Consider the following 22,413-nt stretch of genomic DNA (forward strand, 5'->3'; position numbering starts at 1 on the left):
CAGAACTCAGGTGTACCTTGCTCCACAGGCAGTGCTCTTAGCCTATATGTCTTGATACCGTATTTCACAGTGTGCTTCTGATTCTCCAGGGTACAATTCTAGAATTATTCTGCTTTGCTTTGCAGCAGGGGTGGGGGAACATTCTGAAATTGTTTCTCATTATAACTGAGATCCTAAGTATAAAAAATATAATAACAATAACATTTTCTAGGTGATAAGAGCATTTGTGTTTTATTGTAAAAACCATATAACAACACTAAATAAAAATATTGAATAAATACCACCCACCTTTCATAATCCCACCACCTTAACAAAAATTTTTGTTTCTGTATAAGTCCTTGAAGATTTCCTCTATATACAAACCTCACACATATAAGCAGGGACACTCAACTTTGCTTTCTGGCAACAGCATATTAAAAGGACTTTTCAAAATCAGTTTGCCAACAGGAGTTCTCATTTGGCGTATTTACATTTATCATATAAGCCTTAAGTTTATACAACTCTAAACTTACACACCAAAGAACAAAGATACCCGAAATCTACTAGTATTACAATGAAAACACTCAGAATCCTCTGTGGAATGATATAAAGTAAGTAAATGAAAAAAAGGAATGCTTTTCCAGAAATCCATTTAGTCCTTATGGAGACAGGGCCACAGCATGTAGCCAGTTCCCTCTCTTTTAGCCTGTCCCCAAGAGCCAAAGAAACAATATTTGAATATAACTTTGACCTGTGTTGACCACAGCCAGAAAAAGAAAGTGATTATAATCATATTGTAGAACAGCACTCAGAGATTTATAATCCTGAAGTATTTCTGAACACCTCTGTTGTAATGAAATCTGTGAAGGGTAAATACGTTGGTCAGGACATGCTCTTCAATTCAAATGTGTACGATAATGAATATTTTTTAAGCCCTGGCTGGTGTAGGTCAGTGGATTGAGTGCCTGCCTGCAAACCAAAGGGTTGCTGGTACTATTCCCAGTTCAGGGCATGTGCATGGGTTGTAGTCCAGGTCCCCAGTAGGGGGCATGTGAGAGGCAACCACACGTTGATGTTTTTCTCTCTCTTTCTCCCTCCCTCCCCCTCTGTCTAAAAATAAATAAATAAGATCTTTTTAAAAAAGAATTTAAAAAATCACAATAGTTGATAGCTGAATCATTTGAGGGTGCCTTTTTCGACAAAGTTGTAAAGGCTATGTGTTATCTTTAATTTTTTGCTTATTAATAAACATTTTAGGTAGAAGCATCATTTAAACAGTAGACACAAAGCTCTTTATTCCACTTTGAATCTGATGACAGCCATGCACTCACACTTCTTTCTGGACAGCAGACAGCAAATGTGGTCACAGTGCTGAGGGCACCAGGTGACTTTATAGAACAGGATTCTCCCAGCCTCCATGACTAAGGACAGGTTTTCACATCTATAATTTCCCAGAATCAGTTCAGGTGGTCCACCTTCTGGGTACAACAAGCTGTTAAATAAATATTAGGCTTTCTTGGACTTAGATGTAGAGTCTGAATTTAAATTCTTAATCTAATGTAAGTACTATAAATAAGTAGCATTTACACAAATTTGCATTTAAGTCCATCCACTAATTCTGATGTAGACTAAAATCACAGTAAGTTTAGTTCATTCAGATTTTTAAAATTCACTTGGAGTTTTACCAACAGACCAGTTTTAGACAATAACCAACAAACTGTAAGATTCCATTTTAGTATTCACCAAAATAAACAACATAAAAAAAATAACGCTTTCTTGTTTAACTGCATTCTGTTAAATGTTTTAAGCTCTGGAAGGGACCTTTGAATTAGTGAGGAACCCCCGTTTCACAAATGAGGCGAGTGAGGCACAGGGAGGTCAGTGACTTGTCCGAGGTACTTGGAAAGGGAAGCAAAGCCCCTGCCCATTGCAGCTGGTCATGCCTCAGAGGAGGCCTGCACTAAAAGAAGACAGAGGCCAGTCCTGCAGCACTTTGTGTCTCTGACATAAAGACTTACACTCTGAGGCTTGCACCTTTACAAGCACTCAGAACAGAGAACTACATTCTGGAAAGCAACCAAGTAGCTAAAAACATACCCATGTGCACATTGAAAAGGAAAACACAGCATCATCAGGGTCCACATGCAAACCAGAACTCTCTTCAAGCAGAACTACTTTTTAGTCATTCAACATCACACATCCCGTATATAGCTTACTGTAAACCTTAGGTAAATCATGAAGTTTATGCTCTACTTTTATTTACCAAAAATATTTTCCCTTATAGCATTTAAAAGCATAAGCTCTTATAGCACATAAAAAATTGCAAGTAGGCATTTTTTCTCGTACAAACATATTTTCTTTTAACCAGTAGCAATGGTTTAAAGTTCCCATGATGAGAGTTTTGACATTTCAAGAGCTTGTCTTCCCAGTGGTACATAAAGCAGCACTGTTGTCCCCAGAAGAGAAGCCAGGGGTGTTTTCTATATATGTGTGCCTAACTTCACCAGAGATTTTACTTCACAATAGCACTTGACTTTGGAAGTGAAGGTCTACCCTTTAACTTATACCTTCCATTTGGGGAAGTGGATGTTCTCTGACATAGATTTCAACATTGACTTCTTCATATATACCCTATATTAAACATGTTGAACTTTTGTTTCTTTTTTTTCTATCACTTGTATCATGGTATAAGATCATACCAATTTTTTTTTTTACAAAATTAGTAACTGATATCAAACACCTAAATTAAGTCAGGCTTCTACCAGAAAGCAATTTTTTGAATTATGTGTAGAAATGAAAGGAGAAAGCTAGAGAGAGCAGGCTGTTGCTCACACAGAAAATGATTTTGCTTGCATCATAGAGCGAAAGTTCTATTAGACAATGTTATATAACTACAGATAATGCCAAATATTACTAATGTTTAAATTTTTCAGGTGTGCTCTCCATCCCTTGAGCATGCCCATGCCTTTCTTCCCTCTCAGGCATGCATCTCCTAAACTCCAAGGAACCCCACGGGACTTGCACCCAGGGGAGCAATGGGTGGCAGCAGCTTGTCCTCAGCTAACCCTATGAACCTGTCTGTACAGCCCCTGCCTATTTCCTGACTTCCCAGTGAGCTCAGGCAGCCCACCCAGGCTTTCCTGTTGCTTCCTCTATCCTAAGCCCTCCCTTGTTTCACTGTCCCCAGATTTAATAAACATATTCCCAAAATTAAAAAAAAAAATTTAAACTCAGAGTTGTTTAGGCTAACAGGTGACGTGTTAAGGGGACATTAAGAATCCTCCGTTTATGCCTGAGCCTGTGATCTTTATTGTATAGGTATGCTCTCTCCCAGGGACAATCGGCCTGTCTCCTGGAGGGACCTATTGATCGGTCAGGTCACACAAGGTCCTTGGCACACAGCCACTTTTGCCTAAATCATATATAACCATAGCCCCTAAAGAGAGACTTTGGAACCTCACCTGAGAAGAATGCTTTGCTCGGCACTTTCCCAGTCGTACTCCGAATGTTGTCTCTGGGATTCCCAGCATCTACATCCAGGTGTTAGTGAATTCCTGTCTGGTGATGTATGATCTTTTTTTTTAAAATTATTATTATTATTTATTTATCTTTAGAGGGGAAGGGAAAGAGAGAGGGAGAGAAACATCAATGTATGGTTGCCTTTTGTGTGTCCCCTGCTGGGAACTGGCCTGCAGGGAACCGGCCTGCAACCTAGGCATGTGCCCTGACTGGGAATCGAACTGCGATCATGTGGTTCGCAGGCCCGCACTCAGTCCACTGAGCTACACCAGCCAGGGCTGGTGATGTATGATCTTGATTCTTGCTTTTGCTTTGCTCTTGCTTAATAAAGTGTTTAGTTATTCACCTTTGACTTGGGGTTTTTATTGTCTGCGAATCCGAACCTCCAAATTAAGTGGCCACGATCTCTTATGTGCCCCTTGATGGCAAAACACATCTTCAGGATAAATGTGTTTATTGTAATTCAGCCTCTTCTTGTAGCATCTTACCACTAATGTCAGAGAGCAGAAGACTCTGGGAATCAGGCGCACATCTGACTGCACGTATAAGTAAATGCCCAAGGGTTTGCCAAATGGGCGGAAGGAGCAACAGCAAAGAAAACTGTCCTGACTGCTCTCTGTGGATTACATACACAACTTCTGGTGGATTGGCTGTTTCTTTAGCAGGTTCTGCTGATTTTTTTTTCTTTTTTAAAATTTATTTATTGATTTGAGAGAGAGAGGGTGGGAGAGAGAGAGGGGAGAGAGACAGACAGACAGAGGGAGAATTTGTTGTTCCACTTACTTATGCATTCATTGGTTGACTCCTCTATGTGCCCCAACTAGAGATCAAATCCACAACCTTGGTATATCTGGACATTCTAAATAACTGAGCTAACCAGCTGGAGCCTGAACAATGTTTTTTTTTTTTTCATGTACAAAACACCTTGATAATAAGAACAGAGGTCCTGGCCGGGTCGCTCAGTTGTTTAGACCATCATCCCAAAACACCAAGGTTTGGGGTCCCATCCCCAGTTAGGGCACATACCAATGAATGCCTAAATAAGTGGAATAACACATTGGTGTTTTTATCTCTCCTTTACCCCCTTTCTCTAAAATCAATCAATTTAATTAAAAAGAACAGAGCGACAGTGCTAGAAAAAGGAGAATCTATTCAGGGCTTGGTTTTTAGGGATATTTACCAATACTGGATCCAAAAAAAAAAAAATGCCCCAGCTTCCTCTTCCCTGAGACAAGACTTTGGGGAGGTGACAAAGGTTCCATGGCATGTTATATGTATACCAGAAGAGGCATAGGGGAGTTGAAAAATTTTCTGTGCCATCTCTGAAGGTACCCTGGCCATCAAGTGCAAAAGAATTTAATGTTGGCTGCTATCAGATTCACCCAGATTGGATGAGGCAGGAGTTCTTTTTAATTATCGTAAAACATGTAATCAGCCTAAGACCTTGTGAGTGTTTTAAAACCATTATCACAGACACATGCAAACATCTCACATTCTAAGTCCCTGAAACCTGTGTGCTGAGGTGGAGTGGGAGTGGGTGGAGAGGGGTGGGGCTGGAAGTACACCTTCGGGTCCGCACTGAGCCCCTGGCCAGCACTCCTGCTGCTATTTGCTTCTGCCCTTTGCCCATCCAAGTTGCCCTTGTAAAAAACTGCAAATTCACTCCTCCTGGCAACTTTTCTCATTTCTGAGGTAAAAATGAAAACAAAATTCTTGTCAGTTTTCAGCCAAACCAGAGCCTCTGAGTTTTATTCCAAATTATTGCCTTTAGGGAGTTAAATGCATCTTTTTTCTCAACAGATGCTCTCTGCAAACAGGTCAGAGGTGGCTGCCCTGCTCAGGCAAATTCCAGCCTGAGAGTCAGGGTGTTTTCTACATTTCCTTATTTATGGACAAAAGAAGCAAGGGCCACCCTGGCCTGGTAGCTTGGTTGATCAGAGCACTGTTTCAGTATGCCAAGGTTGGGGGGTTTGATCTCCTGTCAGGGCACATACAAGAAGCAACCAATGAATGCATAAATAAGCAGAACAACAAATTGATGTTTCTCTCTTGCTTCCCCTCTCTAAAATCAATCAATAATTTTTTTTTAATTTAAAGCAATGACCACTTCTGTCATCTACTCTTATGGTTTTGGTAGCTTTTGCTATGACCTTCTGCCTTCAAGATCAATTTTAAAAATAGATGCAGATGTATATTTAGTAACCAAAGTATTTAAGACTGCTATGTTTGACTCATTGGCACATATATTCGTGACCAAATATCCTTTAGGGAAAAAAACCAGCTTTAATAGTACACAATGTGGTTATGTGATTTTTCTTTAAAATGATTGTTATTTTTAAAATGGTTCTTACATTCCACGTTAAAGGTGTTAACAGTCTAACCCGGACTTGGCTAATTGGCTCAAAACCTCTGTGTGACATTGATGCCACTATACCCCATCAGGGGGCAGTGTTGGGGCAGAGTGCTGTGAGGCTCCTTCCAAAACTAGCCTTCCTACCGGCTGCTAAGCAAATTCCGAGGGATAGATAAGATTAAGAGCTCCGAAGAGGATTCCCTAGCCCTCCCCCAAAAGAAGGATCAAAAACTCTTGGTCTAGTTCTGGAACAAAAAATAAGCCACAGCGAAGGAGAAAGTCCCTGCCTATAAAGCATGCAGCCCCTCCCAAAGCTTGAACCGCTCCCAGGCTGGCGGAGAGCCCTTTTAAATAAGCAGTGTGTGCAGTGGCTCCAATCCCTTGAAGGCAGGTTCTATGGCTCCTCTCTAGTTTCCTAAGCAGAATCAGACCCTGCGCGGGAGCGCACCACCCCAAACCTCTTCTGATTTTTGTGACTAATATGAACCATCGAGAAAGCACTTTGCATGAACTGTTTGCACTCTTCTAAATTTAGGCCCCAAAGGATTAAGGTAAAACAAACAAACAAACAAAACCCCTGCTTATATCTTGTTGCAATCTGCTTCTCATTCAGAAGAATCCCCCCCCCCGCTCCCACAAAACTGTCCCACACCTCATTTGATCAACCCCTTTTTCAAACTGCCCCATGCACAGAGTAGGAGTCGTCAGCAGGGATGGTGGCACCAAACTGGGACTCAGTATAAACACGCCTCAGCAGCTCAGGCGGTAACCCATTAACTCAGAGGAATCTAAGGTCACTGTGGACGGTTTTCTATTAATAGTGGATAAAGCGATAAAGCTCCAGCGGACGTTAGCGGTAATGCCCTGCCAGCCCGCAAAAAATTAACTCCTCCCCGCCCAGTCAGAGGGAACTACGTTCTGATGGCAAATGTGTGCTTGAAACATGCGTGTACACCTACATACACAGAATTTTAGAACCGCTCCTCTTAACCACTCCAGATTCCACTCCCATCCTGAGTCCTGGAGGTAGAGATCATTCCGGGAAAGGGGTGTCTCTGGGGAAGGAGCAGTGGTGGAGGCGGGGGCCGTCAGGTGTCGGTCAGCTCAGCTTCGCCACGCACACCGCCAGGGCTACAGCCACCAGCAGCACGGCGCTGAAAACTGTAGCAGCCAGGGCCTTGCTCGGGTCGCACGGCCCTGTGCGCTCTTCTACGGACGCAAAGCCGGCCGTGGAGGCGCCAGCACTGGACAGAAGCTCGGCACCCGCCGCCTGCCGGGCTTGCACTGTCCAGCGGGGCACGTTGACCTTCATCTCCAAGTCGTGAATCATCTTGCCCACCTGAAGGATCTCCCGCTCTAGCTTGTGCAGATCTTCCTTGTCGAAGTCCCGCTCCGCCTCATGCCGCAGGCTGCGGATGCTCAGAGCGCGCGCCGCTACACCAGACGAGTGACCCGCCACACCAGTGCGCACGAGCGGCCGCCGTGGGGCGTGCAGTGGAAACGCGGTGCCCAACGCCAGTGCCCGCCGCATGTCGGCTTCCAGCAGTTCCAGGCAGCCGGAGAAGGTTACCCAGAGGCGCTGGAATTCGGCGCGCTCCTCCGCGCCCAGGCGCTGGTCTCGCAGCGCGGTGGTCAGGAGGGAGCCGGTAGCCACCGCCAGCTCCTGTGCCTTCTGGCGCGTCTTCTGCAGCTCCTCCCGCAGGTTCTGCGAGTCCGCCGAGCCGCCGATGGTCAGCACCAGGTGGTGATAGCACGCGGTCGCCTTGTTGAGCGCGTCCAGAAGCGCCTTGCACTCCTCCCTCACCATGTTGGTGAGCTCAAGCACAACCTGGTTGCCTGCGCCCCTCTCAGCTCACGCCCTCAGCGTGGGAGAATGCGGCCAGTCTCGACAGCGGCCCCGGGTTGGGCCGCTGGCACTCTCCTCATGGCCCAAGATTAGTTCCGCGCTGCAGTTCTGTCGTCGGAGCCCACTCGGGACCTGCGATGTGAGCGTCCGAGGACCGGGAGCGGAGAGAGAACCCTGTTAGCTGCCTCCCGTCCTGTCGTCCATCCTCCCAGTCACACGCTGAGTCTCTGCCTCGCCCTGGCCTTCACGGTGGCCCCGCGTGAAGCCGTGGTTGCGGTCCCCATCCTCCTCTGGTGCCGTTGCCAGGACTAGTCCGCGAGCTGCACGCTCCGTCTTAGCCGCTGCCAAGGGCGGGTCGAGTTTCTAAAGGATCCACCCACTCCCGCGCGTCCTCGTGGGGCGCTTGCATCCCCTAGACAAGGATAGGCCGGGCCCAGCGCAGGGAGGTCACGTGTAGGTCCCCCATAGCCCCCTCCTCCGCACCCCATTGCAGTTCTGGAATATTAGCGCTCGGCAGACCTAACCCTCAATTTTAGATAAGAAAACTGATGCCCAGGTAAAGTAAAGGCGGGGGGCCTAGGTCACTCGACATCCATGCAAGTGAGGGGACTAGAACCTAAGGACAATGACTCCCAGCCTCTGTCAGCGACGGGACTGGTGTGCTTCGTAGGTCTGGGCATTTCCATGCTCCAAAGCTAGCTTCCATGGAGCAGTATGGCTCCAGGGTCTCCCCATCTCCGTCCAATCCGCTTTCCAGAGACCAGGCTTGCACCCCTTCCCTAGTGTCGGAGCTGCTCTCGGCCCCGCCCTCTCTGGTCCCGGGCACGCGCAGTCGACAGCTCTGGACTAGTCCAATTAGAGCAGGAAGCCCTGTGTGCCTCCTGAGCTCTTCCCTCGGCTGGAAGGGTTTAATGATTGCTCTGCGCGCACGTCACTCTAGGTAAGGGCGGCCGCTCATTGGGCTGACTCGGGGCTTTGAGATGCAACTCCACCCAACGGTGGAGTAAGTGAGTGGGTGGTGGAGTGGGGCTACCCGCTGGGGTGGTGGGTCCTGAGGCTAGGTCCCAGGGGCAGGGAGTTGTCGCCGCAGCTTCGGGAAGGGCAGAGAGTGAAACTATGTAGCGTTTTAAGTAAGTGTTCTCTCTCCTGTCTGCTCTCGGACCTCCCTTCCCTCGGGGCGGCGGCGCCTCCAGGCCCAGAGGCCGGGCGAGGCCGGGAGCGGGAAGGGGAGGTGCTCTTTCCTCTCCACTGCTGGCGTAGCACGGCGCCCCTGGCTGGGACGGTAACCCCCGGGCGATCTCTAAGGCCCGGCCCCTGGCCTGATGGAACGCCCCGCTAGCAATCTCCGGGTCCTATCTGTAGCTGGACTCTTTCTGCCTTTTCTTTCCGGGGTGGGGTGGGGAAGAATGCGCACTTTGACCCTCGCGGCTCCAGGACTGGTCCAGCGGGTCCGGGGTCTTCAGAGTTCAGAGTTGGGGGTAGTGGGCGGGACCGTCGCTCCTGGGCTGAGTGGGCTCCGGAGTTTGCGGCCAGCCTGGCCGTGAAGGTGGAGGGGAGGCTGTAAGTGGGGGTCCAGCGCCTCAGGCTGGGCTCTCGTGGTCCCCGGGAAGAGGGTGTTGAAAGCTCGAAGGAAGAAGGGAATCCCTGCCTGCCGGCCTGCCTCTCGCGGGCGGGGGGGGGGGGGGGGCGGGGGTGTCTTACTCGTCCTGCTGGGTAAAGATTACTCCAGGAAAACTCTTAAGGACCAAGAGATATTCCGGACTGTAGGCATGTTCAGTTTCTTTCTTTGGAAATGGACTGCCCAAGAGGCGTTAGAGCCAGGCCGTGCCCCTCTGGCGGCCCCTCGAGGTACTGTGGACCCGGGCATTTGTGGCCCCGCGCTGGCCCGGGAGTAAGTGTCAAGTCTTCATCGAATATTTAGGCCGTTCAAGAAATGAGGGGTAGACTAAACTGGAGGGAGTACTAATTTATATAGCCAGCTGCCATTTTTCCAAGTTTATGGGATTCCTATAAAGAGGCAGACTCTTATTTTAAGTAATGCACCATCGCACTAGCGCTAGAAAAGAGCAGTGGATGTTAGTTTGTCTAGGACACCTGTCTAGTCCGGGTGTTGGCATTTTGGAGGATCCAGAGGGCTGGGCCTCAGTGCTTGCTGTCGTTTAGCAGTCTCATTTTTTAAAAAAATATATTTTATTGATTATGACATTACAGTTGTTCTATTTCCCCCCTTCATTCCCCTCTACCCTGCACACCCCCTCCCCCACCATTCCCCCCTTTAGTTTATGACCACGTGTCTCAAGTTCTTTAGATTCTATATTTCCAATACTATTCTTGCCCTCCCCCTATTTTCTACCTACCATCTATCCTACTTATTTTCTGTACCTTCTCCCTCCTTCTTCTCCCACTCCCCTGTTGCTAACCGTCCATGTGATCTTCATTTCTATGGTTCTGCTCCTGATCTAGCCATCCTCTTAGTTTGCTTTTGTTTTAGGTGTGGTTAATAACTGTGAGTTTGCTGTCCTTTCACTGTTCATCTTTTTTATCTTCTTTTTCTTAGGTAAGCCCCTTTAGCATTTCATATAATAAGGGCTTGGTGATGATGAACTCCTTGACTTTGATCTTATCTGAGAAGCACTTTATCTGCACTTCCATTCTAAATGAAAACTTTGCTGGATAGAGCAATCTTGGATGTAGGTCTTTGGATTTCATGAGTTGGATACTTCTTTCCAGCCCCTTCTTGCCTGTAAGGTCTCTTTGGAGAGATCAGCTGACAGTCTGATGGGAACTCCTTTGTAGGTGACTGTCCCCTTAGCTCTTGCTGCTTCTAGGATTCTCTCCTTCATTTTAATCTTGGGTAATGTAATGATGATGTGCCTTGGTGTGTTCCTTCTTGGGTCCACCTTCTTTGGGACTCTCTGAGCTCCCTGGATTTCCTGGAAGTCTATTTCCTTTGCCAGATTGAGGAAGTTTTCCTTTATTATTTGTTCAAATAATTTTTCCACTTGTTGCTGTTCCTCTTCCCCTTCTGGTACCCCTATAATTTGGATGTTGGAACATTTCAAGATGTCCTGGAAGTTCCTAAGCCTCTCCTCATTTTTTTGAACTCTTGTTTCTTCATCCTTTTCTGTTTGGTCATTTTTTCCTTCCTTCTGGTCCACTCCTTTGATTTGAGTCCCAGTTTCCTTTCTATTACTATTGGTTTCCTGTGCATTTCCATTCATTTCATTTAATTTAGCCTTCGTATGTTCCTCTAATTTGCGACTAAAATCAACCAGTTCTGTGAGCATCCTGATCACCAGTGTTTTGAAATGTGCATCTGAAAGTTTGGCTATGTCTTCATTGCTTAGATTTATCGGCTCTGGGGCTCTGAGTTGTTCTTGAGCAATATTTTGATCTGTTCATGCCTGTTACGTGTGAGGTGCAGAGCCTTAGGTATTCACCAGGGTAGGGCCACCCAGGTGGCTGGTGTGTGTCGCTGTATGTGGGGGCGGGGTCAGAGAGGGACAATGGCGGTTCCCTTTGCCACTTCCCGCCGCTGGGGACTGCGCAGTCCGTCTCACTGCTCGCTCCTTCACTGGTTTATCGGTTTGGCTGAAAGGTTCGTTGTTGTCAGACTTCTATATAGTTCAATTTTCTGTGGTTTGGCTGCGTTTTTGTTCCTAAAAATTTGTTGTTTTTTAAACTTGGTTGTGCGAGAAGGCACAGTGCTTCCACCTACACCTCCATCTTGGCGGAACTCAGCAGTCTCATTTAATGCACTGATTCAGTGACCATTTGTGGTGAGGGCTCAGGTTCTCTGGGCCTTGACCATTCTTTGCAGTGGAGGGTTTCAGCCACCCACCTATCAAATAGGTGCCTTAACAGAGGAAGAATAGTTTTTAGGACAAAATGTTAGAAGAAGGGAGAACCCATCTCTTTGGGGAGCTGTGCAGACAGTAGAGGGAGATAAGACTGCAGAGGTAAATGGGAAGCTAGAAGTGAGAGTTCATTGAGTAGGGAGTGAAGACGAAATTGTTGAGGAATCATGCACAGACCTCACTGTTGGAAAGATTGGTTTGTGGATGAACAGGTTTGAGTGACATCAGGAGGCAGAGCCTGTAGGCTTCCAAGGGAGAAGTGTAGTGTGGGAACAGGGACAGATTCTTCTGACTAAGTCCTAGTGGCAAGAAAACAGCCAGGGCTGTGAAGTTGGGTAGACACTTTTGGTGAGCTCCCTGACCTTGGCTTGTCACCTGAAGTGATCCTGCAGGGCAGTGTTGCTTGGGAAGTGAGCAGTTGTATCTGCATAGGGCCTGGGGTTGGGTCCTGTTTGTGCTTCCTTGTGGCTCTTGGATTGTGGGCAGCTGCTGGCTCTTTGCTATTCACATGTTTGTGCACTGTTAGTTATGGACTTTTCCCCTGTTTATGAACTTCCAGGATTAGGTGGGTGTTCAGTCACTTTATCTTCTAGAGGATTAAGAGGGATATGACCCTGTGATGATGGATACCTGACCTAAAAAGGATTTTCATCTGAAGAATCCAGACCTGTTTTGTCCTGTGGTTGCTTCCATGTCTGAGAGACACTGAGAGGTGTCCCTTGGAGCCCCTGCCTTTCTGCTGAAGGTTGGCAGGGAGGTGGGTGTTGTGGTTCCACACGCAACTCCAGGAGCAGGGTGGTGGAATGGCGTTCTGTGCAATAGTTGTGCCCCTCCAAACTTTCCTGCTTCCTTGGTGGTCACACCCCTTTCCAGCCATGGCCTTCTACTGCTCTGTGACCCTCCACAGTCAAGCTATCACTGTGGTTAGCCAGCTCTGAGGATCCTGTTTCTGTCTTTTAGTCAGTGCCTACATGACCGACTGGGGCCAGCCTCTCGCCTTCCACTGGATACTTCAGTTAGAGATGGCCCTTCCTTGGGAGCTTGAGCTTCCTCTAATGCCCCACCATTATTTTATTCAAATGGCAGAACAGTTACTACATGCCTACTGTGAGCCAGGCAGTCGGGTGCAAGCTGGGTGCTTTGATGAGGAGCCTTGAAAAAAATATGTATGAGATCCGTAGACATTGTAGGCCAGAAGGACACAAGTGACTGTGACACCTTATCATTATGTCATCAAATTGATTCCATTTGATATTGTATGTAAATATAAAGTTTACCCTTTTTGCCTTTTCCTTCTGAATCACAAATTAAATTAGCCCTGGCTGGTATAGCTCAGTGGATTGAGCGCAGGCCTGCGAACCAGACAAATTAAATTAGCCAGAGAATAGTGCTCATCAGTTGGAAAATATTCCTGGTCAGGATCTTTGGTCCAGTCCCTGGAAGGGTGGGAACAGCCGCAGCAGTGAGATGTCAGCAGGGAATGCATCTCTGGAAGGCACAGGCTTTCCTATGCCAGATTCTGCTGAGCCAGGCAGCATGCTGTCACCAGCAGGTCCCTGACCAGCTAGAGTCATCCAGGCTGGCAAGACAGTTGAAGACCACAAAACCACAAGTGAGCACACCAGCCTAGTGCTGGTTTGAGGCCTTGTCTAGTTATCCAGGTCAGAGTAACTCTAGATGATTCATGTTCAGGGGTATTTGATCTCTCACTAACTTTACTAGGTTTTCTGTAAACGATCCCATTATTTGAGCTTAGACAGGGGTGTGATTTTTGTAAGGGAGTTTTATAAGAGGAGTCACTCATCTTTTTAGTTTTACGTGGGAAAAGTCAGTTTACTTTGCATGATATTTTAAAATATAAAACTAATTCTTGCAAGTAAACTTGTTAGGGTATTAAATATTATTTTTAAGTATTTACTCCTAGATGAGAATTCAAGTCTGACATTACGCACCGGACTGTATGTGATTATTACGTACTTTTAACTCTAGGACAGAAAGGTTAAGAACAGTGCAGGATAGAACTGTTTGAATCCCTACTCCTGAACAGAGGGCTCAATCTTTGGCAACCAGGACTCATGTCCAAGAGAGAGCAGATGACACAGGACTGAGAAAGAGTAAACTCCATCCCATTCACCAGCAATTCATGCTAAGAGTCTTATATGTTTACACAGTTTATGCATTTGAACCAAATGTTTTGATGTGGTATTCAGGGGCCTCCTCCTACCTTGCTGCCCCTCTCAGAGCTGCTCTGTTTGGATTCTTATTATTTCCCTGGATTCATCTTCTCATTTAGTCAAAAAAAGTTTCCTTGGGTTTTTTGTGCCCACAAGTACCTTTTCCTGCCTCCTGAACCTTTGGCCTTACTCTGGTCCCTGCCAGGATACCTCTGACCCTGCCACTTTTTGCCCCTAAGCCCCTCCCTGCTATTCCCATCTCTATCTGATCCTCACTTTTCCTAGCACTGTTTGGGGTTGGTTTTACTATTCTGGTGCACATTCCTTGCCTAAAAGCCAGGTTATTAGTTTGTCCATCAAAGCCAGCCCGTCACCTTCATCTCATGGGCAGAGGTATTGGTGTTCTGCCAGGATCTCATCCAAAGAGCAAAAGGAGTCTCCCTACAGAGCTTTAGTCTGACGTTATCATATCCTGTTTCTCATGTGGTTTTTGTCCAAGGCATCTTTACTTTTGTACTCTGCCACATAGAGTGCACAACTGTGCACAGTCTACCAACTGTGTCAGGAACCTGAAAGAATTTTGTTTTCTTGTGACTCTGTCCCAGCAATTATGTGATTCAGTTTTCTTGCTAGGGTCTCATAAAAGGACTATCTGGGCTTTGGTAATAATTGAATTGAACAATTCAAATATCTACATCATTACAAAACTATCTCTGGGGTCTGGGAAAACTGTAGCCAGTTTTCACTGTAGGCTCCTCTCCCAAATCGAATTTGCAAGGAGCTCAAGGGCCTCCTCCAGGCAGTCCTCCAGAACTGCAGCCATGGCAGCTCTGGCTGTACCAGACAGAGGGGGTTCCATGGGGGGGCCTGTGTAGCTATCTGTCTGTCATGGGGACCTCTTCTTTGGAGGAAATGGAGTGAGGAATCCGTGCATCCATGGCTCATGAGATAAGCCCTAGTCCAGGCGTATTTATTTTACATGAGGTGCAGTAGTTATTAAAGGGGTAGGTGTTAGAAGAAATTCTGACATCTGTGTAACCTCCAGTTGACCAACAGTGCCTCAGTTTCCTCCTCTGCAACATGGGGCTAATGATACCCATAACCGTTGTGACCATTGGATATTGGTAGTTACCCATAGTTGTTAGGAGCATTAAAATGGGGTGAGGATATATAGAAGCTACCACAGTGCCTGATCCAAGGGTGTTCTCAAAAGGCTGCTATTTTCATCATTAACTACAAGAGCTAGAATTCATAATACACTTATGCATACTATTCTGGTGTTTTTTCAAGGAAGCATATTGTAATACTGGCACATAGTAAGAAAGTAATTCAGTGTTCACTTATATTTCATTCATCTGATTATATCAAGAGTAAGTTTACTTGATGCTTCATAATAGTTACTAATTTTCTCTTTCTACTGAAGAGGCCACAGGCTGAAGCTCAGAACCTTTGTCAGGCAATAGTATCTAGCAAGGTTTTAAATACTGTCATTGTTTTAAGATTTTATTCTCTTTATGGGAATTGATAGGGTTTTTTTTTTTTCACTTAAGTAATAATAAGATTTTTTTAACCTCACCTAAGGATATGCTTACTGATTTTAGAGAGAGGGGAAGGGAGGGGGCAGGAGAGAAACATCTATGGGTTGCCTCAAGTATGCGCCTCAACCCAGGATGGAACTGCAGCTTGGGCATGTGCCCTGACTGGGAATCAAACCTGCAGCCTTTTGGTTTACAGGACAATGCTGAATGAGCTGAGCCACATTGGCCAGGGTTTAGTAAGAATTCTTTTTTAAAAAATTATAAAAGAAAGTAGGTTTTTAAAGGAAAATGTCAGTGGTTAACAATACAGCTATTGTGTGTACTGTATAGGTTATTTTTTTTTACATTTTTTTATTGATTATGCCATTACATTTGTTCTATTCCCCCCTCCATTCCCCTCCACCCTGCACACCCCTTCCCCACCATTCCCCCCCTTTAGTTCATGAACACATGTCTCTAGTTCTTTAGATTCTGTATTTCCCCTACTATTCTTACCCTCCCCCTATCTATTTTCTATCTACTGTCTATGCTACTTATTTTCTGTACCTTCTCCCCCCTTCTCCTCCCTCTCCCCTGTTGCTAATCCTCCACGTGATCTTCATTTCTATGGTTCACTCCTCATCTAGCTGTCCTCTTAATTTGCTTTTGTTTTAGGTGTGGTTGTTGATAACTGTGAGTTTGCTGTCCTCTCACCGTTCATCTTTTTTATCTTCTTTTTCTTAGGTAAGTCCCTTTAACATTTCATATAATAAGGACTTGGTGATGATGAACTCCTTGAATTTGATCTTATCTGAGAAGCACTTTATCTGTCCTTCCATTCTAAATGAAAACTTTGCTGGATAGAGCAATCTTGGTTGTAGGTCTTTGGTTTTCATGACTTGGAATACCTCTTTCCAGCCCCTTCTTGCCTGTAAGGTCTCTTTTGAGAAATCTGCTGACAGTCTGATGGGAACTCCTTTGTAGGTGACTGTCCCCTTAGCTCTTGCTGCTTCTAGGATTCTCTCCTTCATTTTAATCTTGGCTAATGTAATTATGATGTGCCTTGGTGTGTTCCTTCTTGGGTCCAACTTCTTTGGGACTCTCTGAGCTTCCTGGATTTCCTGGAAGTCTATTTCCTCTGCCAGAACGGGGAAGTTCTCTTTTATTATTTGTTTAAATAAGGTTTCCACTCGTGACTGTTCCTCTTCCCCTTCTGGTACCCCTATAATTTGAATGTTGGAACGTTCAAAGATGTCCTGGAGGTTCCTAATACTCTCCTCATTTTTTTGAATTCCTGTTTCTTCATTCTTTTCTGTTTGGTCATTTTTTTTCTTCCTTCTGGTCTACTCCCTTGATTTGAGTCCCAGTCTCCTTTCCATTACTATTGGTTTCCTGTGCATTACCATTCATTTCAATTAGTTTAGCCTTCATATGTTCCTCTAATTTGTGACTAAAATCAACCAGTTCTGTGAGGATCCTGATAACCAGTGTTTTGAACTGTGCATCTGAAAGTTTGACTATTTCTTCATCGCTTAGATTTATCGGCTCTGGGGCTCTGAGTTGTTCTTGAGCCATTTTTGGTCTGTTCGAGCCGTTCAGTATGAGGAGCCGAGCCTTAGTTGTTTACCGGAGGGGGGGCCACCCAGGTCACTGGTTTGTGACGCTGTATGTGGGGGCGGGGTCAGAGAGGAAGCAATGGCGGTCCTCTCTGCTAGCCCAGTCCAGCCTGTTTATCCCAGCAGAATTGTGCGAGCCTGCTGCCCTGCACCGTTCAGTCTCAATGCTCGCCTCTTCACTGGTTTATCTGCACGCAAATGTGCGACCTACTGCAGACAGCCAGCCGCGCCTCTTCCCTGTGTCCGCCCGTAGCTAGCCCGCACCTGGGATCCGCACCTTCGGCTGCTTGCGCACCACCCAGTTGGGGATCTTTTGGGTCAACCCGCTCCGCTACTGGCTTCGCCCCTCTTACCAGTTTAGCTGAGCATTTCGTTGTTTTCGGACTCCGTATTGTCGATTTTCTGTGTGGTTTGGTTGTGTTTATTGTTGTTAAAAATTTGTTGTTCTTAGATTTGATTGTGCGCGGACGCAAGGTGTTTCCACCTACGCCTCCATCTTGGCAGAAGTCCCCTGTATAGGTTATTTATCAGGTGCCCTGCCCGGGGAAGGGGAACCATGGACAAAATGGAGCTGATGTGTAGCCTACGAGCTGCTTACCAAACCATGTGTGGTGGTACAAGACTATACCCCTTTCTAGTCCTCACAAAGGGACCCTGTGGGCTACCAGTGAGTGGTGGTACACTCTATGCAGTGTGAGATGGAGGCTCAGAGAGGGCAGTGATGTTGCCAGACCGCGGACTCCTCTGTGCCCGTTTCTCATGTTCCTCTCTGAGAGCTCAGTGAAACCACACTGACACGTCTGTGGTAAGAGGAACAGATCGGGGCCATGGAGGCCCTGTTCACAACAGGAGCAGATCTATACAGAATATATAAATAATGTCTAAGGCCATATAAATAAAGGTCATATATGGTCTTTATAGAGATAATTTAATTGGATATAAAAGAAGATGTGCATAGAAAGATATACCCTGTTCATAGATGATAGGATTATTAAAAAGATGTTGACTCTCTGGTCCATGAATTCTGTACCATTTCAATAAAAATCCCAAAAGGATTTTTCATGGAATCAATAAGCTAACTCTAATTCATGTGACACTGCAAAGAATTGAGAATAACCAGACAATTTTGGAGAACAAGAGCAGGGAAGGCTTTCTCTATGAAATATCAAGGCAGATTTTGAAGCTATAGTCATATAAAATTAGTCGCTAGCCACATGTGGCTATCAAGCACTTGAAATGTGGCTACTATGAATTGAGAAGTACTATAAATGTAAAATACAGTCCAGATTTTGAGGACTTACTAGGAGTAGGAATGTAAAATATGTCATTAATAACTTTAAAATTGGCCCTTACTGGCATGGTTCAGTGGATTGAGTGCTGACCTGCAGACCAAAAAGTTGCTGGTTGATTCCCACTCAGGGAACATGCCTGGGTTGCAGGCCAGGTGCTCAGTAGTGAGCATCTGAGAGGCAACCACACATTGATGTTTCTCTCCCTTTTATTCCCTTTCCCCTGTCTCTAAAAATAAATTAACATTTTAAAAAGATAACTTTTAAATATTGATAAATATTGATTGAATATTACATGTTGAAAATGTAATATTTTGATCATATTTGGATAAACAAAATATTATTAAAGTTGTCGTAGCTGATGTGGCTCAGTGGATGGAGTGCTGGCCTGTGAACCAAAAGGTCGCTGGTTCTATTCCCAAGCAAGGTACGCACCTGGGTTGTGGGCCAGGTCCGCCACTAGGGGGTGTGCAAGAGGCAACCACGCATTGGTGTTTCTCTCCCTCTCTTTTCCCCTTCCCTTCTGTCTAAAAATAAATAAAAATCTTTAAAAAAATTAATTCCCCCTTTTTCTCTTTTGAAGATTTTATTTTTTATTTTTTAGAGAAAGGAGAAGGGAGGGAGAAAGAAAGAGATATATCAGTGTGTGAGAGAAACATTCATCAGTTGCCTCTCACATGCCGCCCAAGTGGGGACCTGACCTGCAACCCAGGCATGTGCCCTGGCTGGGAATCAAACTAGCAACCTTTTGGTTCACAGGCCTATTCTCAGTTCACTGAGCCACACTAGCTAGGGCACACTAGCCTTATTTATAACATATATACAAATAACAATGAATTGACAACCTAAAAATGAAAATTTTTAAGATTCTTAGAAATTGTAGGGACTTTTTTATGGCCTTCATGTTGGAAAGGATATAGTTTCAGTTATAGCCTTTGCTACATACATAACAAACTCGTAAAAAAAATTAGTGTCTTAAAACTGCCGCAGCTTATTACCTCCTGCTGTTCTGTGGAGTGGCAAATGGTTCTTCTGTTGATCTCACCTGGGCTCTCTCACATGGCTGCATTCAGCTGGTGGGGTGGCAGTGCTCTCTGGGCCACCTGGGCTGCTTCTTTGGTGGTCTTTTGTCCCATGGGCTTCTTCATAGCATGGCAGTCTCAGGGCACCACGAGAATGAGAGGGGAATCTGCAAGGCCTGTTGAAGTCGGAACTCAGAAATCTGTGACAGCATGAATGGACCTGGAGAACATTATGCCAAGTGAAATAAGCCAGTCAGAGAAAGACAAATACCATATGATTTTACTCATATGGAATCTAATAATTAAACTGAACTAATAAGGAAAATGGGACAGAGTCATAGATGGAGAGCAGGATGACAGCTGGGTGGAGGGAGGTTGGGGGTGGAGGGATTGAGCAAAATAGAAAAAGGACTCATGGACATGGACAACAGTGCAGTGATGGCTGGGGGGAGAGAGGTATAAGGAGACTAAATGGTAATGGAATAAAATACAATGGAGAGTAAATTTTTTAAAAAGTCACAGAGCATCAGTACTGTCTGTTGGTTGGTGAGAGCAAATCATGGGCAGGCTAAGATTCAAGGGGTAAGGAAGTAGATACCCCTGTCTCATTGGGAAAATGGTTAAGTCACTTCACAAAGGAACATGCCAAATCATAGGATCTCCTAAAATCCAAATAGTCCTGATAATTAAGGCAAAGATTGACAAGTTTAACTACATTAAAATCAGACACTTCAGTTTCTGAAAACACCCATTGAAAAAATGGAAAGATAAGTTGCAGACTGGGAAAATATATTTGCAACATCTTTTACTAACCAGATATATAAAGAACTATAAACCATGAGAAAAAAGCTAACAACACATTAGAAAAATGGGCAAAAGACATGATAAGGTAATTTATAGAATATGAAATGATGTTCAACTTCATTAGAGAAATGAAAATATGCAAACAGTGAGATACTATTTATCCACAGACTGGTAGAACCAAGACAGTCCTACAACACTGAGAAGTGTTGACTAGAATACAGTGTGAGGCAGGGGGTGCTTGTGTGCTTTCCAAGGAGGTAGAAGGCAACCCAGCTTTGTCAGCAGGTGGATGCACCAGGCAGTGCCTCCTAGGACATTCCTAGATATGTGCTCCGGTATAGAGTGTTCATTCCAGCATGGTTTGTAATACTGGAAATGTGAAAGCAGCTTAAATGTATGATATTAAATAAGTTGTGTCATGTTTACAGAAGTCATTGGATGAATGAAAGCTGTATGGATCAGCATAAATAGGACTTGCAAACATAATGTTGATTGTAAAGGGCATGTTCCACATACTTATAGTGTGATACAATTTATGTAGATTTTGAACCACATAAAGCAATATTCTAGATTATTTATGGATACGTAACTATTAAAGAAATAGTAACGAGACCAAGAAGAATATACAGCAACTCCAGGATCATGGTTGCCTCTGGAAAGGGAGGAGACATGGGATCAGGGCAGGCTCAGCAGGAGTTCCAGTCTACTTTGATATCTTTTTAAAAGAAAATCTGAGGCGCCCTGGCTGGTGTGGCTGAGTTGGAGTGTCATCCTGTACCTAGTATCAACCTAAGGAGTTCGCCTTAGCCCGTGTGGCGCAGTGAAAGCAACGTCCCATAGCTCAAGGATGCATATGATCCCCAGTTTGGGCGCTGGTCTGTGCTGCAGGTGCACACAGTAGGCAACCAATTGATACTTCTCTCTTACATTGATGTTTCTCTCTGTACTTTCCTCTCTTCCTTCCACTCTCTCCAAAAGCAATAGGGAAAAAAGTGTCCTCAAGGTGAGTAATAGAAAAAAGTCCTTGAGGTGAATATTAAAAAAAAAAGTTGGGGGTTCATTTCCCAGTCAGGGCACATGCCTAGGCTGTGGGTTTTGACCCCTGGTTGGGGCACCTGTGGGAAGGAGTCAGTCAGTGTTTCTCCCATCCTCTCTCTCTAAAATCAACAAACACATTTTTTAAAAAATCTGTGGCAAGACTTGGTAATTCTGGGTGGTAGTTTATATTTTACTTCTCTGTATGCTTCAAATATTTCATTAAAAATACTTTAAATGCTTTAAAGTGTCATAATTTTGGTTGTGTAGGATATTCTAAAAAGTCATTTTTATATTTGCAATGCCCTGGAGTCTAATTTTCTGAACATGATTTATACATTTAACCAGTAAAAATATAGTCATCCTAGAATTGATGGCCTATCTTAGATATTTCCTGCTGTAAGTGAGGTCTGTAGAGGAGAATACTATGTGTCAGGGAGGGTCTTTAGAAATTGCCAGATCGAGACTTGCATGTGTTATATAAATCTGAAAGTGGTCATTCACTGCCTTTTTCCTCTCTTGTCCTAGGAGCCTCACTTTGCCCCATCTGAAGTCCATATGGCTCTTTATGATGAAGATCTTCAGAAAAATCCTTTCTATCTGGCCCTTCAAAAGTGGCGTCCTGACTTGTGCATCAAGGCGGCCCAGACCCATGGCGTGGTAAGCACATCAGTCCTGAGGGTTGTCCTTCCCACTAGGTGAGGACTACGCAGTGCTGCCGAGGCCAGAAATATAGTAACCCTTGGTTAAATTTGGAGGGAGTCAGATCCAAACCCACTCAGTGCAGCAAGCCCCAGACCATGGGTGGTGTGTGAACAAGGGCCAACCCAGGGTGTACTCTTCTCTAAACCCTCAGCCCATGTTGACACAGGTCTCACTGTGTTTGCCTGTTTCTTTTGTTTCCATGCCAACCATGAGGGCTTCTGAGGGCAGAAATCAGATTCCTCCTCAGGGTCTCACGAGTCCTGGTGTGTCAGGTGGGTGCTCACTCCTGTACAATAAGAGAACATGCACATGTCACTTCAAAGGCATTTCCTAAGGTAGAGAACTATGGTGAAAGAACTTTTTTTTAATATTTTATTTATTTATCTTTAGAGAGGAAGGGAAGGAGAGAAGGAGAGAAACATCAGTGTGTGGTTGCCTCTCATCAGTCCCCTGCCAGAACAGGGCACAAGGCATGTGCCCTGACTGGGAATTGAACAGCGATCATGTGGTTCGCAGGCCCGTGCTCAATCCATTGAGCTATGCCAGCCAGGGCAGAACTTTTATAATAGAGGCCACAACCTCAAAAGCCTTCCCAGGCAGCCAGGTAACAGGAATGAGGGAAGTGTACAAGAGAAACCGCAGCCCACTGGTGGGGCTGGTGCTGCGTGGCGAGAAGGCGGCCCGACACCATGGGCCT

The 22,413-nt window shown here is 45.2% G+C and overlaps 2 protein-coding genes across 12 annotated transcripts in view; one reads left to right on the forward strand and one right to left on the reverse strand.

Annotated features, from left to right (window-relative positions):
• Positions 1 to 222: 222 nt before the first annotated feature.
• RGS9BP (regulator of G protein signaling 9 binding protein) lies at positions 223 to 8,090 on the reverse strand. Its single transcript, XM_053666755.1, has one exon. The coding sequence runs from the start codon at positions 7,656 to 7,658 to the stop codon at positions 6,951 to 6,953; it is 708 nt and encodes a 235-aa protein (XP_053522730.1). The 5' UTR covers positions 7,659 to 8,090; the 3' UTR covers positions 223 to 6,950.
• Positions 8,091 to 8,617: 527 nt separating this feature from the next.
• The window catches only part of ANKRD27 (ankyrin repeat domain 27), a 68,009-nt gene continuing 54,213 nt past the window's right edge, over positions 8,618 to 22,413 (forward strand). For 8 of the 11 annotated variants that reach the window (XM_053666570.1, XM_053666577.1, XM_053666574.1 and 5 more), the window contains exons 1-2: positions 8,690 to 8,827; positions 21,540 to 21,671. In XM_053666570.1, coding sequence (XP_053522545.1) covers positions 21,570 to 21,671 — 102 coding nt within the window. In that variant the 5' untranslated portion in view covers positions 8,690 to 8,827; positions 21,540 to 21,569. Of the gene's footprint in view, positions 8,638 to 8,689; positions 8,828 to 9,173; positions 9,258 to 15,969; positions 15,990 to 21,539; positions 21,672 to 22,413 lie in introns of those variants that run through there. The other 3 variants (XM_053666572.1, XM_053666571.1, XM_053666573.1) reach the window with 3 other exon arrangements.

Source organism: Artibeus jamaicensis, unplaced genomic scaffold (assembly GCF_021234435.1).
Source record: "Artibeus jamaicensis isolate MK-2021 breed Jamaican fruit bat unplaced genomic scaffold, CSHL_Jam_final contig_464, whole genome shotgun sequence".
NCBI classification, from domain to species: Eukaryota; Metazoa; Chordata; class Mammalia; order Chiroptera; family Phyllostomidae; genus Artibeus; species Artibeus jamaicensis.

Excerpts from the sequence above, each read along its gene's own strand:
- RGS9BP (XM_053666755.1), bottom strand. The coding sequence starts at position 7,658 with ATGGTGAGGGAGGAGTGCAAGGCGCTTCTGGACGCGCTCAACAAGGCG.